Source organism: Rattus rattus, chromosome 2, assembly GCF_011064425.1.
Source record: "Rattus rattus isolate New Zealand chromosome 2, Rrattus_CSIRO_v1, whole genome shotgun sequence".
NCBI classification, from domain to species: domain Eukaryota; kingdom Metazoa; phylum Chordata; class Mammalia; order Rodentia; family Muridae; genus Rattus; species Rattus rattus.
Window position 1 is genome coordinate 224,530,796 of NC_046155.1, and position 23,219 is coordinate 224,554,014.

Genomic DNA, 23,219 nt, shown 5'->3' on the forward strand with positions numbered 1-23,219 from the left:
CATCCAAAAACCCCAATCCCATTCCCCCTCCCCCGTCTTCTATGAGGTTGTTCCCCCACCCACCCCTTCTCACCTCTCCGCCCTGACACCCCCCCTACACTGTGGGGCGGGGTCGAGCCTTGGCAGGACCCATTGAAAACACTGAGTTTTAATAGTTGGTTGGGAAGAGAGACTGGGTTCAGCCTTGCAGTTGGCTTTGTGTGGACTGCTCTCTGACCCCCAGAGGCTGATGTCTGGGCGGGATGCAGGACCACTCAGGTCCTTAGTGGGTGGAGGGAGAAGGGCTGTCACTCTTAATGTGGTGGAAGGCGTCTGAGGTCTACATTCATGACCTAGGTTTCCTGGAGGAAGTGAGTAAATTAATGAACTTTCATTCTGGAGACACCATCTGTATCCATGTTTGTTTTGGAGACTGGGAATACTGAGGACTGCTCATCCATGACACCAAGCAGTGGTTCTCAACCTGTGGGTCCTGACCCCTTTGGGGGTTACCTATCAGATATCCTGCATATAAGATAATTACGAATTAATTACGTTATGATTTATAACAGTCACAATTACAGTTAGGAAGTAGCAAGTGAAATAATTTTATGGTTGGGGGGAGTCACCACAACATGGGGAACTGTGTTAAACGGTTGCATCATTAGGAAGGCTAAGAAGCACTGTTTTACTCTACCAGAACCTTCCTAATCCCTCTGGGCTTTCCTGGGTTGGCTTGTTTTTTTTTTTTTTTGTTTTTTTTTTTTTTTTTGAGAAGCCTTTCGGTATTAATGTATTATACTAACATCCAGTGAGTGAGAGAGAGAGAGAGAGAGAGAGAGAGAGAGAGAGAGAGAGAGAGAGAGAGAGAGAGAGAGAAGACTTACTCTCATTTCTGCACGCAGAGGAAACTCGAGAGGTTTCCACCAAATTCAGCTTTTCCAGAAGCGGCAAATTTTCGAGCAGCGGATGTTTTTCGACTGCAAGCGCGTGTGCTGGATGGCGTGAAGGCCGAGCTCCACGTCCTCAGTGTGAAGGATGTGGACCCCGACGTCATCCAGACCCACTTGGACAAGTGCATGGTGAGCCTGAGACGGAGCGGGCGGCTCGCACGGCCAGAGATGCCGCTGTAGTGTAGTTCAGAGCATCCGTTCTTATTCCTCCGTTTGGGGCGTGAAGGTGACAGAGGACGTGTTAGAACAGTAAGAAATGCGGCCGTCCCAGACTAAAAATGGATGCTACAAGAGAAATGGGAGAGTGTGAAAACAGTATTTATGGTCCGTGCAGATACGGAAACAAATGGCACACAAATAACCTGTATTAAAAAGAAAACAAAGAAATGCGTAAATTATAACATGAAATAGGAAAGACTTCTGCAGGACATGACTGATAAGTGAAATTTTCCACAATAAATTTTGAAGTCTCTGTAATATCTGGAATATTACAGAATTTAAAAAAAAAATGCTTTGCTAGGAACATGACCTTTAAGTCAAAGTTTAAACTTTCAGATGGGCAGAAGTGGATGGCAAATAAGACCTTATTGTTTCGTTGTTTGTAGTTAAATAGAGATTTTTAAATGATGTTGGGGCAGGGGAGGATCTGAACTTAGCCTTATTGTGGTACCTGGCAGTCTTAGAGGAGTCCGCAGGAGATACCTGTGGGGCTGTTGTTTTTCACGTTTCGTTTCTCGTGTGGCTGGAATAGTGCTGGGGTAGGAGACATTTGAATCACATGCAAGTGTTGTAAGCTTCCCTTTGCTTATTGGGACATGAATATTGCAGCAGACATCACAGATACTGGCTGTGTATCCTTGAGGTGTTTTGAGTTGGAAACTCATATATGGAGAAGCTGCCTAGACAGAGTTTGGGGGTTCAAGGTGACAGGGATGAAGGCAGTTTGGAATTGACCCACTTAACTCCAGTTTCTGAGCGCCATATCCATCTTGGCACTTTAAAGTGTTCGGTATATTTTTAGCGTGTGAATGATACTCATTACGGTAGATTTGTTTTCTCTGAGAAATAGAAAGAAATAAATGTTAGGGATTCTGCATTCCTATGGGCACAGATTAAAGAATATTAGGATTAAAGAATATTCTTTCAGTGGCATGAGTTGAATGAAGGATCTTGTGCATAGTAAGCCCGTGGTTTCTCCTCAAGCCGTCTGCCAGCCCTACAGTGTGACTCCACACAGAGATATTCCAGTTCCAATCCCGCTACTTACCATAGGTTTTGAAGGAAGCTTGGTTACAATGAGAACTTATCCAGGATTTCTATTGACATTTAATACGCACATCTTGTTTTATGTTTAAACATACGCAAACTCTTTTAGTTTATTAACTGATTTGAAGGAACATTACAACCCTGACTTGACTCGATTCAACCTTCAAACCACATTCAAGACAGATAGTGTGCCCTCTGAGGTCCTCGGTGAGGTATTACCTGCCCAGCCGCAGAAGCTGTGTTCTGAAATGATGCCAGTTGGGGAATTTTCTGTTAGCAATGTAAAATTTTTTTTCTCTCTTTTAAAGAAACTATATAAAACGTTGAGTGAGGTCAAGCTTGAAGTTGAGACGGTCATCAAGACAGGGAGGCACATTGTCCAGAAGCAGCAGACGGACAACCCAAAAGGCATGGATGAGCAGCTCACTTCTCTGAAAGTCCTCTACAATGACCTGGGTGCACAGGTAAGACATTGCGCTTGCTCGCTCACTCTCTCTCTCTCTCTCTCTCTCTCTCTGTCACTCCCTCTCCTAATATTTATCAAATTATCAAATTTAATCTTTGCATGTACAACAAACGTATACTCATGAGTAGTTATATAAATATGTCTTAGAATATTTAATACAGGATAGTAGTTATATTTTCCATGGCTATTGACATCTTGTAAGGTATTCTAAGGAAGCTCGACAAGGTCATAGTTGCTGTGCAAGTCTTCTTTGCCTTTGGAGACCTAAACTTAAGTCCGTTAACCTGTCAGGATCTAGTAAGTGATTGGTGGCAGGTAGTTCTCCTTAGTCTGCCGAGACTGTAATCCTCCACTGTATACGTTAATGAATGGGTGTTAAGAGTAAGTAGGCCATTTTCTGTGACTGGCTCTACCTGACAGGATCCCATACAAAAATTGTCTTCTGACTTGGAGGGTTTGCCCTGAAATTCAGAGTACGAAGAACATGTGAAAAGCAAAACCCGGCCATACTGAGAAACTAGTTTCAATACTGCTTTCTTTGTTCGTTTTGAGGGTCTTTTATGTAGCTTTGGCTGCCCTGGAACTTGCTGTGTAGACCAGACTGGTCGCTGTTTCACAGAGGTCCACTTGCCTTTGCCTCCCCAGTGCTAAGATTAAAGGTGTCACGATGCCCATGACGCCCAGCTTAGGTAGTTGTTTAATCTTCCATGCTGCTTGAATATTAGGCTCAGACGTGAAAGTACAGGAAAGCCTTCTGAGGAAATGTTGCATAAGCTGACATCTGAAGGATAGGTTGGAGTAACCATGGTGAAGTCAGGGGGTTACGGATCAGCTTGCGTAAAGGCCCTGTGGCAGAAGGAGGCAGGGTCTCCTCTCGGGGGAGGAGACAGAAAGAACCATGTGTGTACAGGTGTGAGGGGATGGGGGTCAGAGGAATGTGGGTGTCTGGCTCTGTCATTTTCCCTGGACCTTGGCTGGTATGTGTTTGGTGCTACATTAATCTGGTGGTGGAGGAGAGGGAGAGGTAAGGCATGAGGTTTATTATGTTTTAGGTTTGCTTCCGTGGATGACTGTGGTCGTCCCTGGAGTATTGAGGTGATAGTAGGAAAGATAGAGAGGCCTGCAGAAGCCGTATGCATATTGGTGATGTGTTGACAATCTAACTCCTTTTGAGATGCCGTGGAATTAAACTGGCATAAAATGATTTTCAACTTTGTGGGTCACAACCCCTTGAGGGTTGAGTGTCCTTTTTCACAGGGGAAGACCACTGGAAAACAGATATTTACGTTATGATTTATAACGGTAGCAAAATTACAGGTATGAAGTAGCAAGGAAAATAATTTTATGTTTGGGAGTCACCACACATGAGAACTGTATTAGAGAAGGCTGAGAACCACTGTACTAAGGTCTGGAGAAGGCATCTGGGCAGATCAGGTGGATTTTTCTGAGTCATCTCTGTATAAGTAGTAAAGTTTTCAGGGTCGATGAGGTGAGCTGGGGAGAGGATATGGTGAGGGAAAGTGAGGCCGCTGACCGAGTGGTATGAATTAGTAAAGTAACTTTAAAATAGATTGGAAGATAACCAGATGTGATAAGTGTACAGCAGGGACGAGATCTGGGAAGCCAGGGAGGGTAGTATTTCGAGTTCAGTCATTGGTTCTGGGAATACTGTATTCACTTAAAAATGTCCGTTGGATCTGTTGCCTTGGGGCTGTTACTGAATTTATCAGGGGATATGTGAGAAGTCAGGCATAGCACTGACTCTCACATACACTCTAGGAAGTAGCTTTGATCCTATGGCGGAAGTAGAGAGTGGGTCTTTAGGGAAGCTGGAGTGTGTGTGTGTGTGTGTGTGTGATGAGAGTGTTAAAAATGTTTACCAAGAAGGAACGCTGATATAACCAAGAGGGAAGGGATGGATAGTTAGGTAAAAGCCTTACATCTTCATACGGTCCCTTGCAGATGCCCTTAGCATGCACTGATGAGGAAAAGTGTGCATTGTTACAAGCCGAGCTATGGCTTCTTTTCTTCCTAGTATACACACTTTTTGTGAACATTAAACCGGTGATGCTTGTAGAGCTGCTTGGGCATGTTAGAGTCAGAGAAGCATTCTGTAATTCAAACATTTGCCATTTAAAGTCTGCAATCTGGTGCTGTTAACTTAGTGTCATGGACTTTAGTTGAACCCCACTGTGTCTTTCTTACTGTACACCTGACCTCCTTGTTCATTCACATCTTACTCATGGTATTCTTGGTCCCCTTGTTTATCCTTGACTTATTCCCCATGTCCTTGGTCCCCTCGTTTAGGTGACAGAAGGGAAGCAGGACCTGGAAAGAGCCTCACAGCTGTCCAGGAAGTTGAAGAAGGAGGCCGCCATCCTCTCTGAATGGCTCTCTACCACAGAGGCTGAACTAGTGCAGAAATCTACCTCAGAAGGGGTGATCAGTGACCTGGACACAGAAATCTCCTGGGCTAAAGTGAGTGTCGGTTGGGTTGGACTGCTGCATGTCACGTCTGTGACATTTGCTTGGGACACTCTGGCTGGACACTATCTCCATTTTGTATTAATTGTAACCTTTGCTCCTGTCCATACTTTCTTTCCCTCTTCTCTGATCTGGGAAGAACATTTCGAATACACTCAATTGTTTGTTTTCAGAGGTTTTTCTCTGTAACCTGGGCTGCCGTGTATGTCACAGGCTGGCCATAAATCTGCAGCAGCCTTTCTTCCTCAGCTTCTCAAATGCTGGGGTCACCATCGTGTACAACTGTGCTCAGCTGAAGTCAGGCATTTTAACAGTACGTGTGTGGGTGTGTGTGTGTGGGGGTGTGTGTGTGTGTGTGTGTGTGTGTGTGTGTGTGTGTGCTTTACCAACCAAATCGAGCTGCCTCTGCAGCTCAGAATAAAACACTTCATTTCCCTCCCCAAAGCACTGGACTCCTGTGGGTCGTCAGGCCCCTTTCACATTATGCTTAGGTAACATCTGAGCATGTTGTATTAATAGTTAACCACCCTAGCTGGATGTAGTGGCACACGCCTTAACTCCAGAACTTGGGAGGCAGAGGCAAGCAGATCTCAGAGTGTTCAAGGCTCTGGAGAGAGACCCTGCCTCAAAAAAGAAAGAAAAGAAACAGCAGAAAAAAATTAATCACCTTGAAAATCCATGACATTTTCTCCCAGAATTCAGTCTTTATATTTATATTTATCTATCTATCTATTGCAAAATAACTGATACAGAGGTCATAATCACACAAGGTAAAGAAAACTCCACACGGCAGTTTCCTTTAGCCTCCCAGCTATTTGGAATAATTCATATTTAGGAGGGGATGTGCAGCTTCCTGTTTCTGAGCTGGACAAGGGGTTGAACGGAGTCCTCTCATTTTCCTCAGTTTCTTTCATATGAAAGGCGCAGGCATGTTTGAGGACCTCCACAGGATACACTGGCTACACAGCGCACAGGATACAGAGACATGGACCACACAGTCTCTCCAGTGTCCTCCGTAGATGTCTCTTGTGACCTCCACGAGAAGGGATTCGGGCCGAGTGATGATGTAATTCTCCCCTGCCTCAATGCTCAGTGGAGGGGACACTTGGGAGAAAGTCAAGCTGTTGCACTGGAAGGAATATTCCAGTTTCGAAGACAGTTCATGGAAGGGAGCCTGTGGTCTGTGTGTGTAGGATAAGGAGCAGAGAGAGGGGTGTGGAAGGAAACCGAACTGGAAGGACGCTAGTGCATTCTGACTGACTGAAACAGAAAAGGAGCAAAGTTACTTTGTTAACTCATCGATCTTTGTTTAGTATGCCGAAAATAACTCTTCTCTTCCCCTGGACCATTCGAGGCTCCTTCCCCTGCTCTGGTCCCTTCTCCTGCCGTCCTTCCTTTTCTTTTGAGACTGGGTTTAACCATGTAGCTCAGAGTGGTCTTGAACTCTTGATGCCTCTGCTTCCTGACAGTGAGGATTTCAGACCAGTGCCATCAGGGCCTGGGCATATTAACTTCCTGCCTTATGCAATCTACAACTTTCCCTGTTCCACAGAGGCCACAAACTTTCCTTGGCCTTCTGAGTTGCTAAAGTCACAGTTTGTGTTTAGGACCCAAAACAGAGTCAAGCAAAAGCTAATCGCGACCTTGAAGACTTGTCTTCCCCTCTGTTTTTCTAGCGTGTGTCAGACAAACCTGCTACTTCTGTTGTTCATCTTCACTGCGTAGTTTCCCCTTCATGGCTTTTTAACTCCCTCCACTTTCGTTACTAGGAACAGTTCTATGAACAACATTCCTGGGGCTGATTCTCAGCATACATTTATAATCATTTCCTGAGTGTGTTTTTGTAGCTGGAAAAATCTTCGCACCAAAGTATACACCCATTTTAAAGTCCCACGTGTGCTTCACTCCACCTCACCACCCTTTAATACAGACCTGACAGACATGGCAGGTGTCACATATGCATCAGTTCCTCCCTGGGGTTTTGAGAATACATTCGACCGCGGTGTGCAAACACTGTCTCTGACTATTCAGTTAGAACTTTTCCCACCGCTTATACACTATTTGTAGCCCCCTTTTGAGAAATATGTTTCCTGTACTTTTGACCATTTTTAAATCTCCAGATTAGTCTGCTCATTTTGATTTCTTTTCAGGTATATTAGTGCTTGCCGTGTTGCATAGTATTAAAATTTCCTTTCTTTGCCATTGTAGTTCCTGTCCTTTCTTCTTCTTCTTCTTCTTCTTCTTCTTCTTCTTCTTCTTCTTCTTCTTCTTCTTCTTCTTCTTCTTCTTCTTCTTCTTCTTCTTCTTCTTCTTCTTCTTCTTCGTCTGCGTCTGCGTCTGCGTCTGCGTCTGCGTCTGCGTCTGCGTCTGCGTCTGCGTCTGCGTCTGCTTCTGCTTCTGCTTCTGCTTCTGCTTCTTCTGCTTCTTCTGCTTCTTCTGCTTCTCCTGCTCCTGCTCCTCCTCCTGCTCCTCCTGCTGCTCCTCCTCTTCCTCCTCCTCCTGCTCCTCCTCCTGCTCCTCCTCCTGCTCCTCCTCCTGCTCCTCCTCCTGCTCCTGCTCCTCCTCCTCCTCCTCCTTCCTCTATTATTATTATTATTATTTTTTTTTTAACAAACACTTACGTTTCTCGTTACTGTTGCCTTTGATTTCAGAAGGGCTGGCTTTACTCTGAGGTTCTGCAGAATTTCTTCATGATCTTGTGTAGTGCCATCCCTCCAACCGTAATGCTTTACTCCTTAGAGGTTAATTTGCTCTGTATTAGGAGAGAGGCTCTGAACTCCCCAAATAACTAACGATACCCTCCCCCAGGTCCCAGACCGCCGAGTGATGTCATTTCGTTAGCTGGTTTCATTCTCCTTAGAGGGTCCTTGTCTTCATGATTCTCTTCGTGGCTTATGCACTTTTATAGAAATGGTCCCTATTTGTAAAAGGAGTTCTGCGTTGATTTACTTCAAAGCTCTAGATTTGTTAGATGAGAATTTATATGTTTTGGCTTTTGTCTCCGTAGGGGTGGGGGATTTATCCCAGATCCTAGCACATGCCATACAAGTGCTCTACCAGCCCGTTAAATCTCTTAAAATGGGGCTGGGATTTGGCTCAGTGGTAGGCGCTTACCTAGGAAGCGCATAAGGCCCTGGGTTCGGTCCCCAGCTCGAAAAAAAGAAAAAAAAAAAAATCTCTTAAAATAAATGAATATTGGTTATTATTGTTGACAACGTATACATGTCTGTGTGGGGATGACGCATGTATGTGTGTGTGTGAGAGAGAACTGTGAGTGAGGCTCACTTGTGTCATGGCACAGATGTGAAGGCCACAGAATAACTTCCAGAATTTGGTTTTCTCTTTCCACATCCATGTGGTTTTTAGGGATTGGACTTGGCTTTCCAGATTTTCTCAGTAGATGCCTTTGCCTGACGCAACCTTGTGCTGGCTCCCAGGTGGAGCCCAGGCTGGCCTCACCCTGGTGATCTTGCTTCTGCCTCTTTAGCCTATCCTACCAGCATGCACGGCGTCAACAGGGTTCAGTCCTTACTAAGATGTCATGTCTCATTTTCCCACCTTCTGCATCCTTTTACTTTGCCACATAATATCTTAATTTTTCCTTTATAAACATTGTATGTGTGTATATGTATAATGCATCTATCATATGTTATTTTGTTTTTTGCCCTATAAATGTGCATTTTCTTTTTCTTAACCAACTGTGTATATATAATATATAGGTGATATTGAGTTGTGTGTGTTAATATTTGATAATCCTTCTTTCTGGTCTCATAAGTTCCATTGCTTTGTTGAGTATTACTTCTGAAGACAGAGTATAAATAATGGTAAGCTTCTGAAATCTATAATGAGTTTCTGGCTCATCCTTTTACAGATCTGATGTGGTGAGGATGGCTTATAGAGGGGACGTAGTGGGGTGGGAGGAGCGTTGGTGTGGACCGTAGCCGCCCACCTTTCCGATCAGCTTACTTATTTATTGATTCACTTTATAACCTGATTGTGGCTCCCTCTCACACAGCCCTTCTTTATCACCCTACCCTTCTCCTCTGAGGAGATGGGTACCAACCTACCATGGCACATCAAGTCATTGCAGGGCTAGACACATCTTCTCCTACTAAGGCCACACAAGGCAGCCCAGTTTGGGGAACTGTGCACAGGCAGGCAACAGAGCCAGGGACAGCCCCTGCTGCAGTTGTCCTGGGACCCACGTGAAGACCAAGCTGCACATCGGCTACGTGTGTGCAGGGAGGCCTAGGTCCAGCCCATGCGTGCTCTTTGGTAATTGCCTACCTTTTTGATGATGCGTCTTTAGACTTAAAAACCTAAAAGATTCAAAAGACCTTTTATTTTCTTCATTTAAATATTATGTGCAAAATTTACTTACATTACGCAAAATTTAATTTGCGAATGTAAGTGGGAAGTTTATTCCATAGAGTCAATCTTATTTTAAAGACTTTTTACCATCAAACCCACTAGGCTTTCGTGTGTGTTATTTAAACTTAATTACTTGTCTGTAGTTATCTCTTACGACTCTCCCAGCCAATTCTAGTCAGTCAGGGCACAACCCCTGAAGGAGTGCAGAAAGTCTGAACTACACAGAGTCCGTGCATAATTGTCTTTTTCTCTCACGTTGGTGGAGAGGAATAGGAGCAGGAAATAGCCGGTTGCCTTTCAAAGGCATCTGTAAGTGTTACGACCAAGGCAGTGTCTCAACCTTGACTCACTTGTGAATTTGTGACTTGTATCTTTACTGAAATGGGGTGTTCAGCAGTGTTCACACGAGAACTCGAATTCCTTGAAGCGATTACTTTAAATGTTGATTTAAGAATGTGTACCACGGGGCTAGGGAGGTGGCTCAGTGGCTAAGAGCGCTTTGCTGCGCTTGCAGAAGACCAGTGTTTCATTTTGAGGACCCAACATCAGCCTATAACTTCAGGTTTGGGAGATCTGTGAGACACACACACACACACACACACACACACACACACACACACACACTTAAACAGAAATCTGAAAAGTATTTTTTTTTTTTTGAAAAAGGAGCAACAGTTTAAGGAAAATACGGTGTTTCTACACGTCGCTTTCAGGATCTTTTGCATTTTTCAGCATGATCTGAGCTTCTGTGAATGTATATTTTCCTGGTGAACCTTCGTTTGTGTGAGTGATTATTTCCCCTCCTGGAGTGTTCCGGCTGCATGGTCTGTGCTGGTGTTCAAAGCTTCTGTTTTTCTGGTTCTCCTTTGATTTACTTAGGCTGTATTTCTCGTCTGGATTTCTTACGTCCTTTCATATTTGCTTACTTAACCATTTCATTTTTCATTACGGTTTTGAGAGTTCGCCATGTGTCAGTGCGTTGAGTTTTATAAACCTTTAGGTATTGCAGGATATCTAGGAAATCATAGACTCGTTATTGCTGGAGAAGAAAAGCTAAACAAAACAAAACACATAAGGTTATATAAATTTTATTGTGCTCTGAAAGTCAAGTGGGTTTCTCTTTTCTTTCTTCTAGAACATTCTCAAGGATCTGGAAAAGAGAAAAGTTGACTTAAACGCCATCACAGAGAGTAGTGCTGCCCTTCAACACTTGGTGGTGGGCAGTGAGTCTGTTCTAGAAGATACCCTCTGTGTGCTCAACGCTGGGTGGAGTCGAGTCCGCACGTGGACTGAGGACTGGCGTAATACCTTGCTGGTATGTTGCCAGAGCACGTCAGTGGTGCTGTCTTCCCTAATTAATTACGTTTAAAGCATGTGGCCCTCATTAGAGTTCTGTGTTTAGTTTTGTTTTGCTTGTGGGTTAGTTTTATTATTTTAATTTTCTATTGAAAACGGACCAGGTGGAAGAATTTGCAATACCTCTATGAACGTAAAATATTCATGCTAAACAGAGGGGCTGTGTTACTTAATATTTTAGTAAATGTAGTTTCATTTTAATGATAGAGTATTTGCTTAGTATAATGATATATGTATACGCACATGTATGTATAAATGTATATTTATATACACACACAATCTTCACAGTGTCTTAGCTATACACTAGCTCAGATCAAGGATTATCTTAATGGTGATGCCAGTAAAATTCTTGACTGTACCTCAGTGAATTACTTAAAAACTCTATTCTTTCTTTTTCTCATCTACAGAATATGTATTATTATTATCCACCCTTGTATGAACTTTATGATGATTCAATGACTGAAAATGTATAGTGGTGTTCTATAGCAATATGTTAAACACCCCATTCATTTTTTTTTATGATGATGACCATTCCATTTTCATAGTGTTTCCTGGCCCACTTCTACCAATGATAAGCATATGGCAGCCCCAGTCTCTGAAGTGAGAGTTATAGTTTATAAATTATTAGTTTATTCTGGCACATTGGCTAGGACTTTATCTCAGTTAATTCCCTAGAAAGGGATAGGCATAGATATAAGAATAAATTATCTGGTTGGGCATTTTTTTCCAAATCTGTTAGGATATATACATAGGGCAGAGAAGCTCGTGTGCTTGATTGACCTGAGGTTTATATTCTAGTCCATGATACCCATATAACTTTATGTAAATTCTGTAATGTAATGCATGACCACATACCAATGTACAGAGAGAAGCATAGCTAAAGCTTACCATGGTGATGCATACCTGTAATCCCTGTAATCCCAGAGACCAAAGCAAGAGTCTCCAACAGCAAAGGCCAACCTATATAGCAAGGCTCTGTCTCAAATCCTCCATCCCTACCACCAAACCCAAAAAAACCCAGCACCCTGTCTTTCCTCACAAAAGTCACGCCTGCTAGCACAGCCTTGTAATCCCTACAACTTGGATAGCAGAGGCAGGAGGATCACAACTTGTAGGTCTTCTTGGGCTACATAGTAAACTCAAGGACAGCCTAGACAACTTAGTGAGACCCTGTCTCAAAAATCAAAAGTAAAAAGCGGCCTGGGGTTATATGCCATTGTGCAGTATATGAAGCCCCATGTTCAGTCTCCAGAACTGAAAAGCAGTGGCCCCTCCTTCTAAAAAACCTCAAACCAGAAACAAACCAAGTAAAAGCACGTAGCAAATATGGTTGTTTATCGTTGCCATGACGTACAAACATGGCGTGCTCCTTGACGTCCTTTCGAGTCTCTTCTTTTTTTTTTTTTTTTTCTTTTTTTTTAAAGACAACAGGTTTTAATTGATGTTCTGTTATTAGTCATCTAAAAGCAAAGAATTTTCACACTGCGCCAAATTAGAAACATCAGACTCTAAACCAGATTTCAGTTGGAAATCATTTTTTGAGGCACCTGTGTACATATTTAGAATTCAATTAAGACTTAGTGAGGGCTGAGAAGAAACAATAAATAGTGACACCCCTCTACTGTTGAATACCTCCCATGGTTTCCCCTAAGAATATTCTAAAATAAACCATTAACATTTAATTTAAAATGCTGTGATTTTTTCTGTAGGTTTCTGTGAAATGAATAAAAATATTTGATTTTCTTATTGAAATGTCTATGCAAATGACCAATAATATACAAGAATATCAGGTGAGCTACACACTGAAAACCAAATGATGAACCTGCTCACTTGTCAAGAACTTTACAACATTTTTCTAAATTTGATTTGGAGACAATGGGCATTATTGCACTAAATCATATTTTTATGGTGGGCTTCCTCCTCCATAGTGTAAACAGGCAGTACAAGCTTGCAGTGTCAGAACTCAGTCTTCTATGGGCGGCTTCTTGAACAATTCTTGTTTTTGATTTGAGTGGTTTTAGAGTTCTTAATTATTTTTTTGCTGATAACTTTGTCCTTCAATTCTAGAGACTGTCTTGTGTGTTTTACCATGGCGCTGATGTGATATTTAACAGCAACTCTATGACTTCTTTAGGGGGGAACGTGAGAAGGCACACCTGTTTCAGTCACTAGCAACATTGTACAAAGCTCATTAATTTCTATGGGAAAATTTTTTTAACAAAATTTCATGAGGAAATCGTTATCTCTCAATATTTTTTCCAATAATATGAATTTGAAAAGTGTACACAAAAGCAAGTTAAGTTTATATAAAAAGGTGAAAGTTTTTAAGAATAACACATTGATTACTTCACTTGATTACAGGAAAATGCCACATCCAAAAGACTAAAATGTTAAGATGAAAATATATGCAATATGGAAAAGTATGGGTTTTTTTCTATGTCCTCTTTTATTCCTGAACAATGACTTGGAGACACTTATATTTGTTAAAAACTTCTTTCATGAGAGCTGTGAAGATCCTAATTGCTCTCACCAGGCAATGCTGGCCTTAGACTACTTCTCAGCCTATTTCCCAGCTGCATGGCTCATTACCTGTCATCTGAGTCTTTTTTTTTTTTTTTTTTAATATTAAATTTGTAAGTTTATTGTTGCAAATCTGCCTAACACAATTTTATTGCCTCAATAAATAAACATTGTGTAATATTTTCTTTTTTTTTTTTTAGTCAAATCTCTTTTTTTATTTATTTATTTTTTTATATATTTTTTTATTATTATTAACTTGAGTATTTCTTATATACATTTGAGTGTTATTCCTTTTTCGGTTTCAGGCAAACATCCTCCCCCCTCCCCTTCCTTATGGGTGTTCCCTCCCAACCTCCCGCCTTTGCTTCCCTCTCCCCAACAGTCTAGTTCACTGGGGGTTCAGTCTTAGCAGGACCCAGGGCTTCCCCTTCCACTGGTGCTCTTTTTTTTTCTTTTCTTTTCTTTTCTTTTTTTTTTTCGGAGCTGGGGACCGATCCCCAGGGCCTTGTGCTTGCTAGGCAAGCGCTCTACCACTGAGCTAAATCCCCAACCCCTCGATCTCTTCTAAGATTGCCGTCTTAGTATTTCATTTAAGCGTGTCAGCATTATTTTATCCCTTTGCAGAACCACCAGAACCAGCTGGAGGTCTTTGATGGACATGTTGCCCATATCAGTACCTGGCTCTATCAAGCCGAAGCTCTATTGGATGAGATCGAAAAGAAACCGGCGAGTAAACAGGAAGAAATCGTGAAGGTAGGCTTGTCCCACAGGATAGCTTGCTGCGTCTGTTCTCTGGTGCTGGGTGCTGTCAGTGGTGTGCGTGGTGTTCTCAAACAGTTTCAACATTTAAAATGGTGGGAGAAACCAAGATTGCCTGTGGGTTTTTCTATGACCACCACTTCTTCTGGTTGATGGTGTCTTCTTAGCAATCCCAGACATTTATTTTAAATACCTTTAATTCATAATAAGCGTCTCTTGTTTTTTCACTATCAGCGTTTACTGTCAGAACTGAGTGATGCCAGCATCCAGGTTGAGAATGTTCGGGAACAAGCCATTGTCTTGGTGAACGCTCGTGGAAGCGCCAGCAGGGAACTTGTGGAACCAAAATTAGCTGAACTGAGCAAGAACTTTGAAAAGGTGTCCCAGCACATAAAAAGTGCCCAAGTGAGTGCTTGCAGTTTTATAGAATACGGTTTCTCCCCATGGGTATATGTATTCGTTCAGGCCTATTAATTTTTTAAATGAATTTTAATAACTGTTGTTACTTATGTGATTGTTAATATAAAAAATATTGTTTAATAAATAACTCACCCAGGACAGGCTTCAGAGCCAGTTGGCAGTCTGGATAGGAATAGAACAGAAATAAATAAGTCGGGTTGGGGATTTGGCTCAGTGGTAGAGCGCTTGCCTAGCAAGCGCAAGGCCCTGGGTTTGATCCCCAGCTCAAAAAACAAAACAAAACAAAACAGAAATAAATAAGTCATTTCCCAACTGACACATGAGTATCAGTCCCTTATCTTAAACTCATCCTTTTAATGTATGTGTTTATATGTTGACAGATTTAAATGTTATAAGCTATATAATATATAATATATTATGTATATGTTATAAACTCACAGGTAATAGTTCACAGAGAAACTCTCTGAATTTACTAATTCAAAACAGCTTTGTCAATTAAAATGAGGGTCACGAGTAATGGCTATCTTTGCAAAATGGTGACTATGCTGCCATGTTATTATTTTTTCAACTTCCTGTGTCTCTTTCCCATTGTTTCTCTTTTATTCTTTATTTTAAGAGGGGAGCGGGAGAAACACTTTACCGTGAGTTCTCAGGGCCTAGCACAGACGGAGCTTCAGTAAGTGTGAAGTGGAGAAGAAGCCACCATTTTCACAGTTTAGAGGAAGAACGGCGGGCCTTAGGTACCCGTGCTGAGGAATCACAGGATGCTGAGCGCTTAATAAAATTTTAGCTGTGCACATCTGATGGCACTTTAAAGAGTTAGTGAATTCAACCTCTTGACAGTTCTCTATTGAAATAACAAAGAGAAAAGGCAATTTTTTGAGCAGGAAGTAGGTCTTATCTAACTTTGTTTTAATTTAAAATATCTGGTATACTGGGCCCAATTTTGTTTCCATGCCCAGGAATATAATTATTCATGACTTAAAACAATACGGCCAGACCTTCCTTGAGCATTTGTCTTCTTTAATCTTGGCTTTGTCTCCCTATTGTGTGACTTATTCCATTTCATTCTTTTTAATAGATTCATGGGCTTTTTTTTTTTTTTGACATTAAAAACTAAGCAGAGGGGTGGGCTAAAGAAAATTAGCATTGTCCCTCAAATGACCTTTGCAAACCATTCTGTTGCTTAACTGTTTTTACTCACTGATGCATGATACTAAAATATAAAAAAATTTACAGCGTTTTGTACATGCTCCCTTGGACTGGATTTTAATGATAACCTCTATGGTTTGTTATAATTTGCTAGGCAAGTTTTATGAATATCAGGCACTTGGGAACATTGTTTTTGTTAAAGCCATCTTATTTTTATCTGCTGGCTCACCTCTTACTATTCCGCTGGTGTCAGGTTTTAGAATCCATCGAGTTCCTGCAAAGGTTTCACAGGTCTGTTCCAAACTCTCTCAGCACGGGCCAGTAGGAAATCCGTGCAGGTCGGGATGTGAGAATGCTTCTTTCCTCATAGGTAGCTGTTACCTTTCTTCATTTATCTTTATGAAAATCGCTATTCTAACTATTATTTTCCCAAATGCGATGTTTTTCTGTATAGATGTGGAAATGTGGCCTTTGGAAATATAATCTCTTTGAGGCTTCAATATCACAAAACCCAAGGGGAGTTCTTGGTTGGCATCATGGGAGGCATTGTCTAGGGTCTCCTCTCACTGGGTGAGGACTGGCCATTGTTCCTTTTATGTCTGTGCCAGGGATGGCTTAGATCATGGTCCTGTAGGGTGTTCACCTTGGCACGTATCCTGCTGTGCTCTAAGCAGCCACGGTCAACTGAATGCACTTCGTGTCCCTGTCTCCAGGTTGAACGATGAGCATTTCAGCTAAGTCCAGATTGCCACAAGTCATTGCTCTGTGATGAACGGCATTACCGTCACTTCAGATAAATGCTGGTTTCTGCTGAGACCCTGCCTCTCAGGGGGATTTTGGAAAATCAAATCAATGGTCCGCTCTCAGAAGCCTCTTTTGCTTTCCTAGATGCTGCTTGGTCAGGACCCTGCTGGAACTGTTGAAGCCGTTGGGCCTTTCTCTGACTTGGAAAGCTTAGAGAGTGACATAGAAAACATGTTGAAAGTTGTGGAAAAGCACTTGGACCCCAGTAATGATGAGAAGGTGGGTGGTCTGCAAACCCTGCCCTCATTTTTTTTCCTCTCCTTTAACAGCATAGATTTACCTGCTTGACCCGACACCTGTAACTGAAGAAATCCAGATGTGACTTATAAGAGTCATTGTCAAAGCTGTCAGATGACTCCTGCAATGCTCCAAGTTCACATACAACACTCACTTAATCTCAGCATTTGGGAGGCAGATGCAGGAGGAGTGGGAGCTCATGAACATCTTTAGTTGTATAGCACGTATGAGGGTAGCCCAAGTTACAAGAATCCATGTCACAAATAAACAAACACACACATGATGATGATGACGATGACGATAACGATGATGATTTCTGACTAGCTATAATCATTAGCCAAGGTTTGATGTACTTGGTTTGGGGTATTTTATTTTCAAATATAAGATATTTGAAGAAAATCATGAGCAGTTGTGTCATCTGGCTTGACCCATGCTACCCTGTCTGTCTCAGCTTAATTCTTAACGCTGAGCAATGGAGAGTGTTATGTTTGTCTGTGCATTATGGTGTTTTGTAATTTTTTCCCTTTAAATATTTAGATGGATGAGGAGCGTGCCCAGATTGAGGAAGTTCTACAAAGAGGGGAGCATTTGTTACATGAACCAATGGAGGACAGTAAGAAAGAAAAGATCCGTTTGCAGTTACTACTTTTGCATACACGTTACAACAAAATCAAGGTAGGATGGGGCGGTCTCTTCAGCAAAGAAGTAACTTACCCAGTTGTGCCATCCAGGCTGGCAATATTTAAAGACACAAGCAATATTCAAGCAAATCAGTTAGGGAAATTAGATTATTTCGCCTTCACTTTCTTTTTAAGTTGAAGAGAGAGACTCTCAGTCCATTTTGTGTTAAACTCAGTTGAGCATGACCTACACCCAGTGGCCAGCCCACAAAGGGAAACTGAGTCCTTCCCCATCCTCGCCAGAAGCCATCAATTGTGGAGAGCTACATTTCAGCATCCTTATCCCAGTTTTCAAAGCTTCTCTTTGATGGCTTCCTTTTTAGGCTATTAATTTCTTAGGGGTCTGGTTGGCGGTTAGGGGTTGTCCCAGAAGCCTTCTATGTTCCTCTTTCTCCATCACCTGTGTCTGCGGTCACTGAAAATACTGCACCACTCCTTGTGATGTTTTTAGTGATGCCATTCCCCAGGGCTCTGCTTTTTGGTAGTTCTTGCTGGAATCTGTTTTATTTGATCACTTTGGAATCTGAGTGGATTCCTGTGCCGTGGCTTGCTGCCTGTTGGTTGTCTCTATGTGCATGTGCCTCGTGGTATGATCCAAAACGAAGTGGCCATTGGCGTCTGCCTTCCACATTTCCCTTCTTAGTCTGTCCTCTTAGAAAGTAGGCTGTCCGTGTAGAAGGAGGGGACTTCAGTGCCATCCTCTGGTATTTCCCTGCTCATTACATCGTGAGAAGCAGGACTCACAACTCTTAGGCTTTGGAGTGGGGATAGCTGCGTGGGAAGTGCGTATCTCAGAAGCATGAGGACTTGAGCTGTCTTAGCAGATGGGAGAATCCCAGGGCTTTGTCGACCAGACAGTCTAGCCTAATTGGTGAGCTCTAGGCCGTGAGAGCAATGAAAGATCCTGCTTTAGTGGGTGGGTGGTGATCCTAAGGAACACACCTGAGATTACCCTTTGGCTTACACACAGAGGCATGTTCACCCACACTTGGATGTATATGTGTATGTGCACATCTAAGAATACATTCATATATGTGCATACCTGTGCATATAAGACCACATGCATGCGTCATAGACATATCCATGCATTAAAAAAAAAAAGCCTCCTTGGTAGAATAAAAGAAAATACAGCTTTCAAGTTTCATTTAACACCAGGGGTTTACCAATTGCTTGGTGTAAGGTCATAGAAAAGCAATGTCACATGTGTGGGGGTCAACTGGGTTTGTCCTTTCACCCTATGGATCCAGGACATCAGAGTCACGTCGTGAGGTTTGGTGGCATGTGCCTTACCCACTGAGCCATCTCCCATCTCCAATACTCTTACATATGAGTATTGGAAAGTATTTCGAAAACTTAAACAGATGCACAGCAGTGAGAACAAAAACAGAGACAGAAATAGCCAACTACATGGCTAAGAGTAGTTAAACCACAATCCTGTATATGCTGAACACATTTTCTCCCAGAGTTCTCTGTCCTTCTTTTTCTTACCCCCTTTCCCCTCCCATCACCTCTGTTCCCCTAGAAGGTTCATGTCCACTTTCCTGTCACAGATGTCAGTATATTTTACATTTTTTTGTTGTTGTTATATGTTGTCTAGGAACCACAAGGTAAAGAAGACACACAGGATGTTTCTGAGACTGGCTGAATTTGCATAGTGTGGTTAAGTTGCATTTTTTCTGCTGACCATGCGATTTCCTCTTTCTTCATGGCTGAATAATTCCAGTGTCCACTTTCTTGACACAGTTCTCAGTTGTGGGACACCAGGTTTCATTAGAGTTAAGCTACTGTGCTGTGGTGAACACTAAATGCAGTCAGAGTTAGCAGCCACAGGCACAGAACTTGCGTTCTTATGTGAAATATCTTTTAAGTGGCCTTTTCTCATTTGCTGACTGGAGTATTACTAGTCTGAAATATATGAATTCTTGGCGTTAGGAATATAACTCAGCAGGTACTGTTGTTGGCATGTAAAGTTTGGATTTTTAGCACCCACATAAATGTCTGGTGAATTTGGCAGCTCATCTATAATTCCAGCACCTAGAAGGGAGAGACTGGCAATTCTCCAGAGCAAGCCGGTTAGCCAGAGAGCTGCAGGGGGATGGCCTGATGTTCTCCATGTGTACATATATTCATTGGATTATGTTCTTCATCCTTAGTGATGAAAGGAATGGGTGAATGTGACCTCACCCCTGCCAAGTTGCCCCATCTTCCTTCTCTCTCTCTCTCTCTCTCTCTCTCTCTCTCTCTCTCACACTCTCTCACACACACACACACACACACACACTTAGCTTTAATAAAATATTTATTTCGCAACTTGAGGTGTTAATTACTTCAACATTCTTTTATATTTGCTAGAACATAGAATTTCCTTTCTTAAGTGCATGAGTGCATTCCTAGACATGCCTTCAGAATAAGATATAAACATATAGCATTAAGGCAATACAATAATTATCAGAGATAATTTTAATTGGTCCCTTTGATAAAGTAGGGAACCTGTAAGCTTGCCTCACACTGGCTCTCTAGGAATGCCCAGTGAAAGAGAAGGGAAGTTATCCAGATCACGGAAGGCAGTGGATACAGATTTCTAAGCTCAACAGGACGCAACTGCTTCAATGATTTACAGGCTAGAGTTTTAATTTAGAGATCTTGAAGATAACTATAATCACTCAATGAGGAAACATGGTATTTGTTCCTTGTTTGATGATGAAACTGCTATTTCCGTCACGTTTACAGAAGAATACGCTAGTCCAAGGATAATGGGGAAAAGTGAAAGCCTTACTTAGGGGACCGGGCTCCATTGCTAAGGTGCTTGTCTCCACCGACGATGTCGTGGGTGCGGTGGCCCATGTTAATGGTGCTGCCACTCAGGAGCAGATACATGGCAGGAGGATCAGAGATGTAGTGTCATCCTGGGCTGTGTAGGGAATGGAGATCAGTCACAGTGTGTATGAGACCCTGTCTCGGAAGAAAACATAATGTATGAGGGAACTGCCTGTTTGAAAGTAGTAGACATCATTTACTAAAATGCAACTATCAAGGGGTAAAATATTTTAGTCCCCAAAGGACCAAGCGGCCCATCCTAGACAGCGCTGTATTCTAAGTGGAGGATCCAGAATTTCTGCAAAGGAGGTCTGAGTCCAGCCTTTTAGGACCCAGAAGAATGTCAGGTGTCTGTACTCAGCAACACTGTCTCAAAGTTACATTGGCATTACTTATTATTTTAATCAACACCCTCAGGGCATTTTGTGTGTTCATTCATTTATTCATTTACTCAGTCATTCATTCATCAATCAATCAATCAATCAATCAATCAATGAAATGTGATCTCATTCTGTTGTCCTGCCCGACTTCGAACTAAGGGGTCCTCCTACCTCAGCCACACGAGGAATGAGTCATCAGCATGTGTCCGAGTGTCCACTGATTATGTTTTGAAAACGTGTTTAGCTTCAGTTTTGTGCAGCACGGCTATATGTACTTCATATAACTGTGATATTGTAGAAGGATGATGCAGCAATGATCTTGAAATAGTGTGCTTCACGTGGAACTTAGGATTGACCACATATTTGCATTGCCTTAACAACTCAGGGGGGCAGATGTGCTCCCTGCTTGCTCGATGGACTTAGACAATGGTGGGCTCACTCAGACTGTGATGTGTAGCCGCAGACCTCAGGTGAAAGCCGAGGCAGTTTGTTGAGTTTCTGCGGCAATGAAGGTTAAAATAAGAAGATTATGTCTAATGTTATTTTTATTAGCATTTATTAATTGTATGATAGTGGCTTCATTATGACATTGTATGCATGTACATAATGTGTTTTGACCACAATCCCCTTATTTGTGTTTCTTAAGACTTTGGTTAACATTCTGGGATTTTTTTATAAGTCCCCCCCCATCCCCCAATTTGTTATTACTTTGATGTGGGAGGTTTTAAAATACCTGCACTATTTTCTTTTAATAGGCAATCCCGCAGAGAAAAACAATTCCGCTTTCTTCTGGAATTATGTCATCTGCCCTCCCTGCGGATTATCTGGTTGAAATTAATAAAATTTTGCTCACTCTGGATGACATTGAGTTATCGCTTAATATTCCCGAACTAAACACCACTGTCTACGAAGACTTCTCTTTCCAGGAAGACTCTCTGAAGGTAAAAATCCAAGGGCTGAACTTAGTAGCCATGGTTACTAGAAAAGCTACAGGAACAATGCCACTCTCCCGCTCCCTGCCTTTTCCCTCCTTCCTCCCCTCTCCTTCCTTCCCTCCCTCCCTGTCCCCCTCCTTCCTCCTCTATTTTACCTTTTTCCTCCTTCCCTCTCCCCTTCTTTCCTCCCTCCCTGGCCCCTCTTGTTTTTTACGACAGGGCTCCCATGGATAGCCCTTGCTAGTTGGACGCTCACACCCCTCCTCCCCTAGCTTGTGGAGAGCTGGGAAGACAGGCATGGCAGCCACGCTCAGACTCAGACGGAAGTGGCTACTGTACTTACTTAGATAATCCAAATCCTTGATGTTCCAAACTAGTGATAAAGGGTGTAAGTAGTGACACTTTACCGTTCTCCCTGGTGGGATACAACATTTCCTTTTTCCAATTTAAAAAATAGAAATCCAGGTCTGGACTTTTACGAATGCACACTTATTTGCAACAGCAGCGATCTTATTTTAATCTGATGTAGACTCGATTGTCATTTGCGTCAAACGATGTCAGGTCATCCTTATTGATTTAAGATTGGCTAGTTGCCCCGTTGTGGAGTTCTGTATTGATTGCGAGTTAAAGTTTTGAGTTCTTTGAAAGTTTTTCCCCATGTGTTTGACTGTACTTCTATATAAAGTCATAGTAAAATCTCTTGACAGATTCGATAGTTCATTTTCTCATTCAAGCTATGGTGATCAGGCATTTAAAACCATGATTCCAGACTACAGCGTTTTTTAAAACCTACAAAGACAGTTATTAAAGCTGCCTTGAAGCTGGTCAGAACATCAGGGGAGTGCTTTCCCATTACCATGGTGACGACATTCCTCATATTTTGGTGAATATACTATTTTTATATAAAAAATTCCACAAGAAGACCAACTGTGTCAACTAACTTGGACCCTTGGGTGCTCCCAGAGTCTGAACCATCAACCAAAGAACAAGCACAGGCAGGACCTAGCACACTCCCCTCCCTACACACCCTCCCCTCCCTACACACCCTCCCCTCCCTACACACACATGTGTAGCAGATGTGCAGCCTGGTTTGACAATTGTCTGATCTCAGTGGGAGGAGAGGCACCCAGTCCTGCAGTGACTTGATGTGCCAGGGTTGGGGGATACTCAGGTGGGGCTTCTCAGAGTAGAAGGGGAGTGGGATTAGGGGAAGAAGCCATGTGAGGGGCACCAGGAGGATGGGGTATATGCAATTGGGATGTAAAGTGAAGAAATATATAAATTAAGGGGAATAAAAGAAGTATCCTGCTTGCACATGCAATAGCATTTAGCCTCCCTGTTATTCTAAACGAGTGTCATCTTTAGCCGTGATTCTGTTGTTTTCATTACTTCACTGGACTCTGTTTCTGTACAATGATGTGCTTGCAGAGAATCAAAGATCAGCTGGACAGACTCGGAGAGCAGCTCGCAGCAGTTCATGAGAAGCAGCCCGATGTCATCCTCGAAGCCTCTGGTCCCGAAGCCATTCAGATCAGGGACATGCTCTCTCAGCTGAACGCAAAGTGGGACAGAGTGAATAGGTTGTACAGCGACCGGAGAGGGTAAGTGTGAGCTAAGTGGATGTTTACTCTGAAGGAACA

At 42.4% G+C, this 23,219-nt stretch overlaps 1 protein-coding gene across 1 annotated transcript in view; it reads left to right on the forward strand.

Annotated features, from left to right (window-relative positions):
• The window catches only part of Utrn (utrophin), a 593,945-nt gene that overhangs the window by 195,023 nt on the left and 375,703 nt on the right, over positions 1-23,219 (forward strand). The window contains 11 exon segments of the mRNA XM_032894978.1: positions 856-966; positions 969-1,061; positions 2,507-2,662; positions 4,972-5,142; positions 10,655-10,834; positions 14,020-14,148; positions 14,389-14,559; positions 16,615-16,749; positions 17,305-17,442; positions 21,400-21,585; positions 23,008-23,180. Coding sequence (XP_032750869.1) covers positions 856-966; positions 969-1,061; positions 2,507-2,662; positions 4,972-5,142; positions 10,655-10,834; positions 14,020-14,148; positions 14,389-14,559; positions 16,615-16,749; positions 17,305-17,442; positions 21,400-21,585; positions 23,008-23,180 — 1,643 coding nt within the window.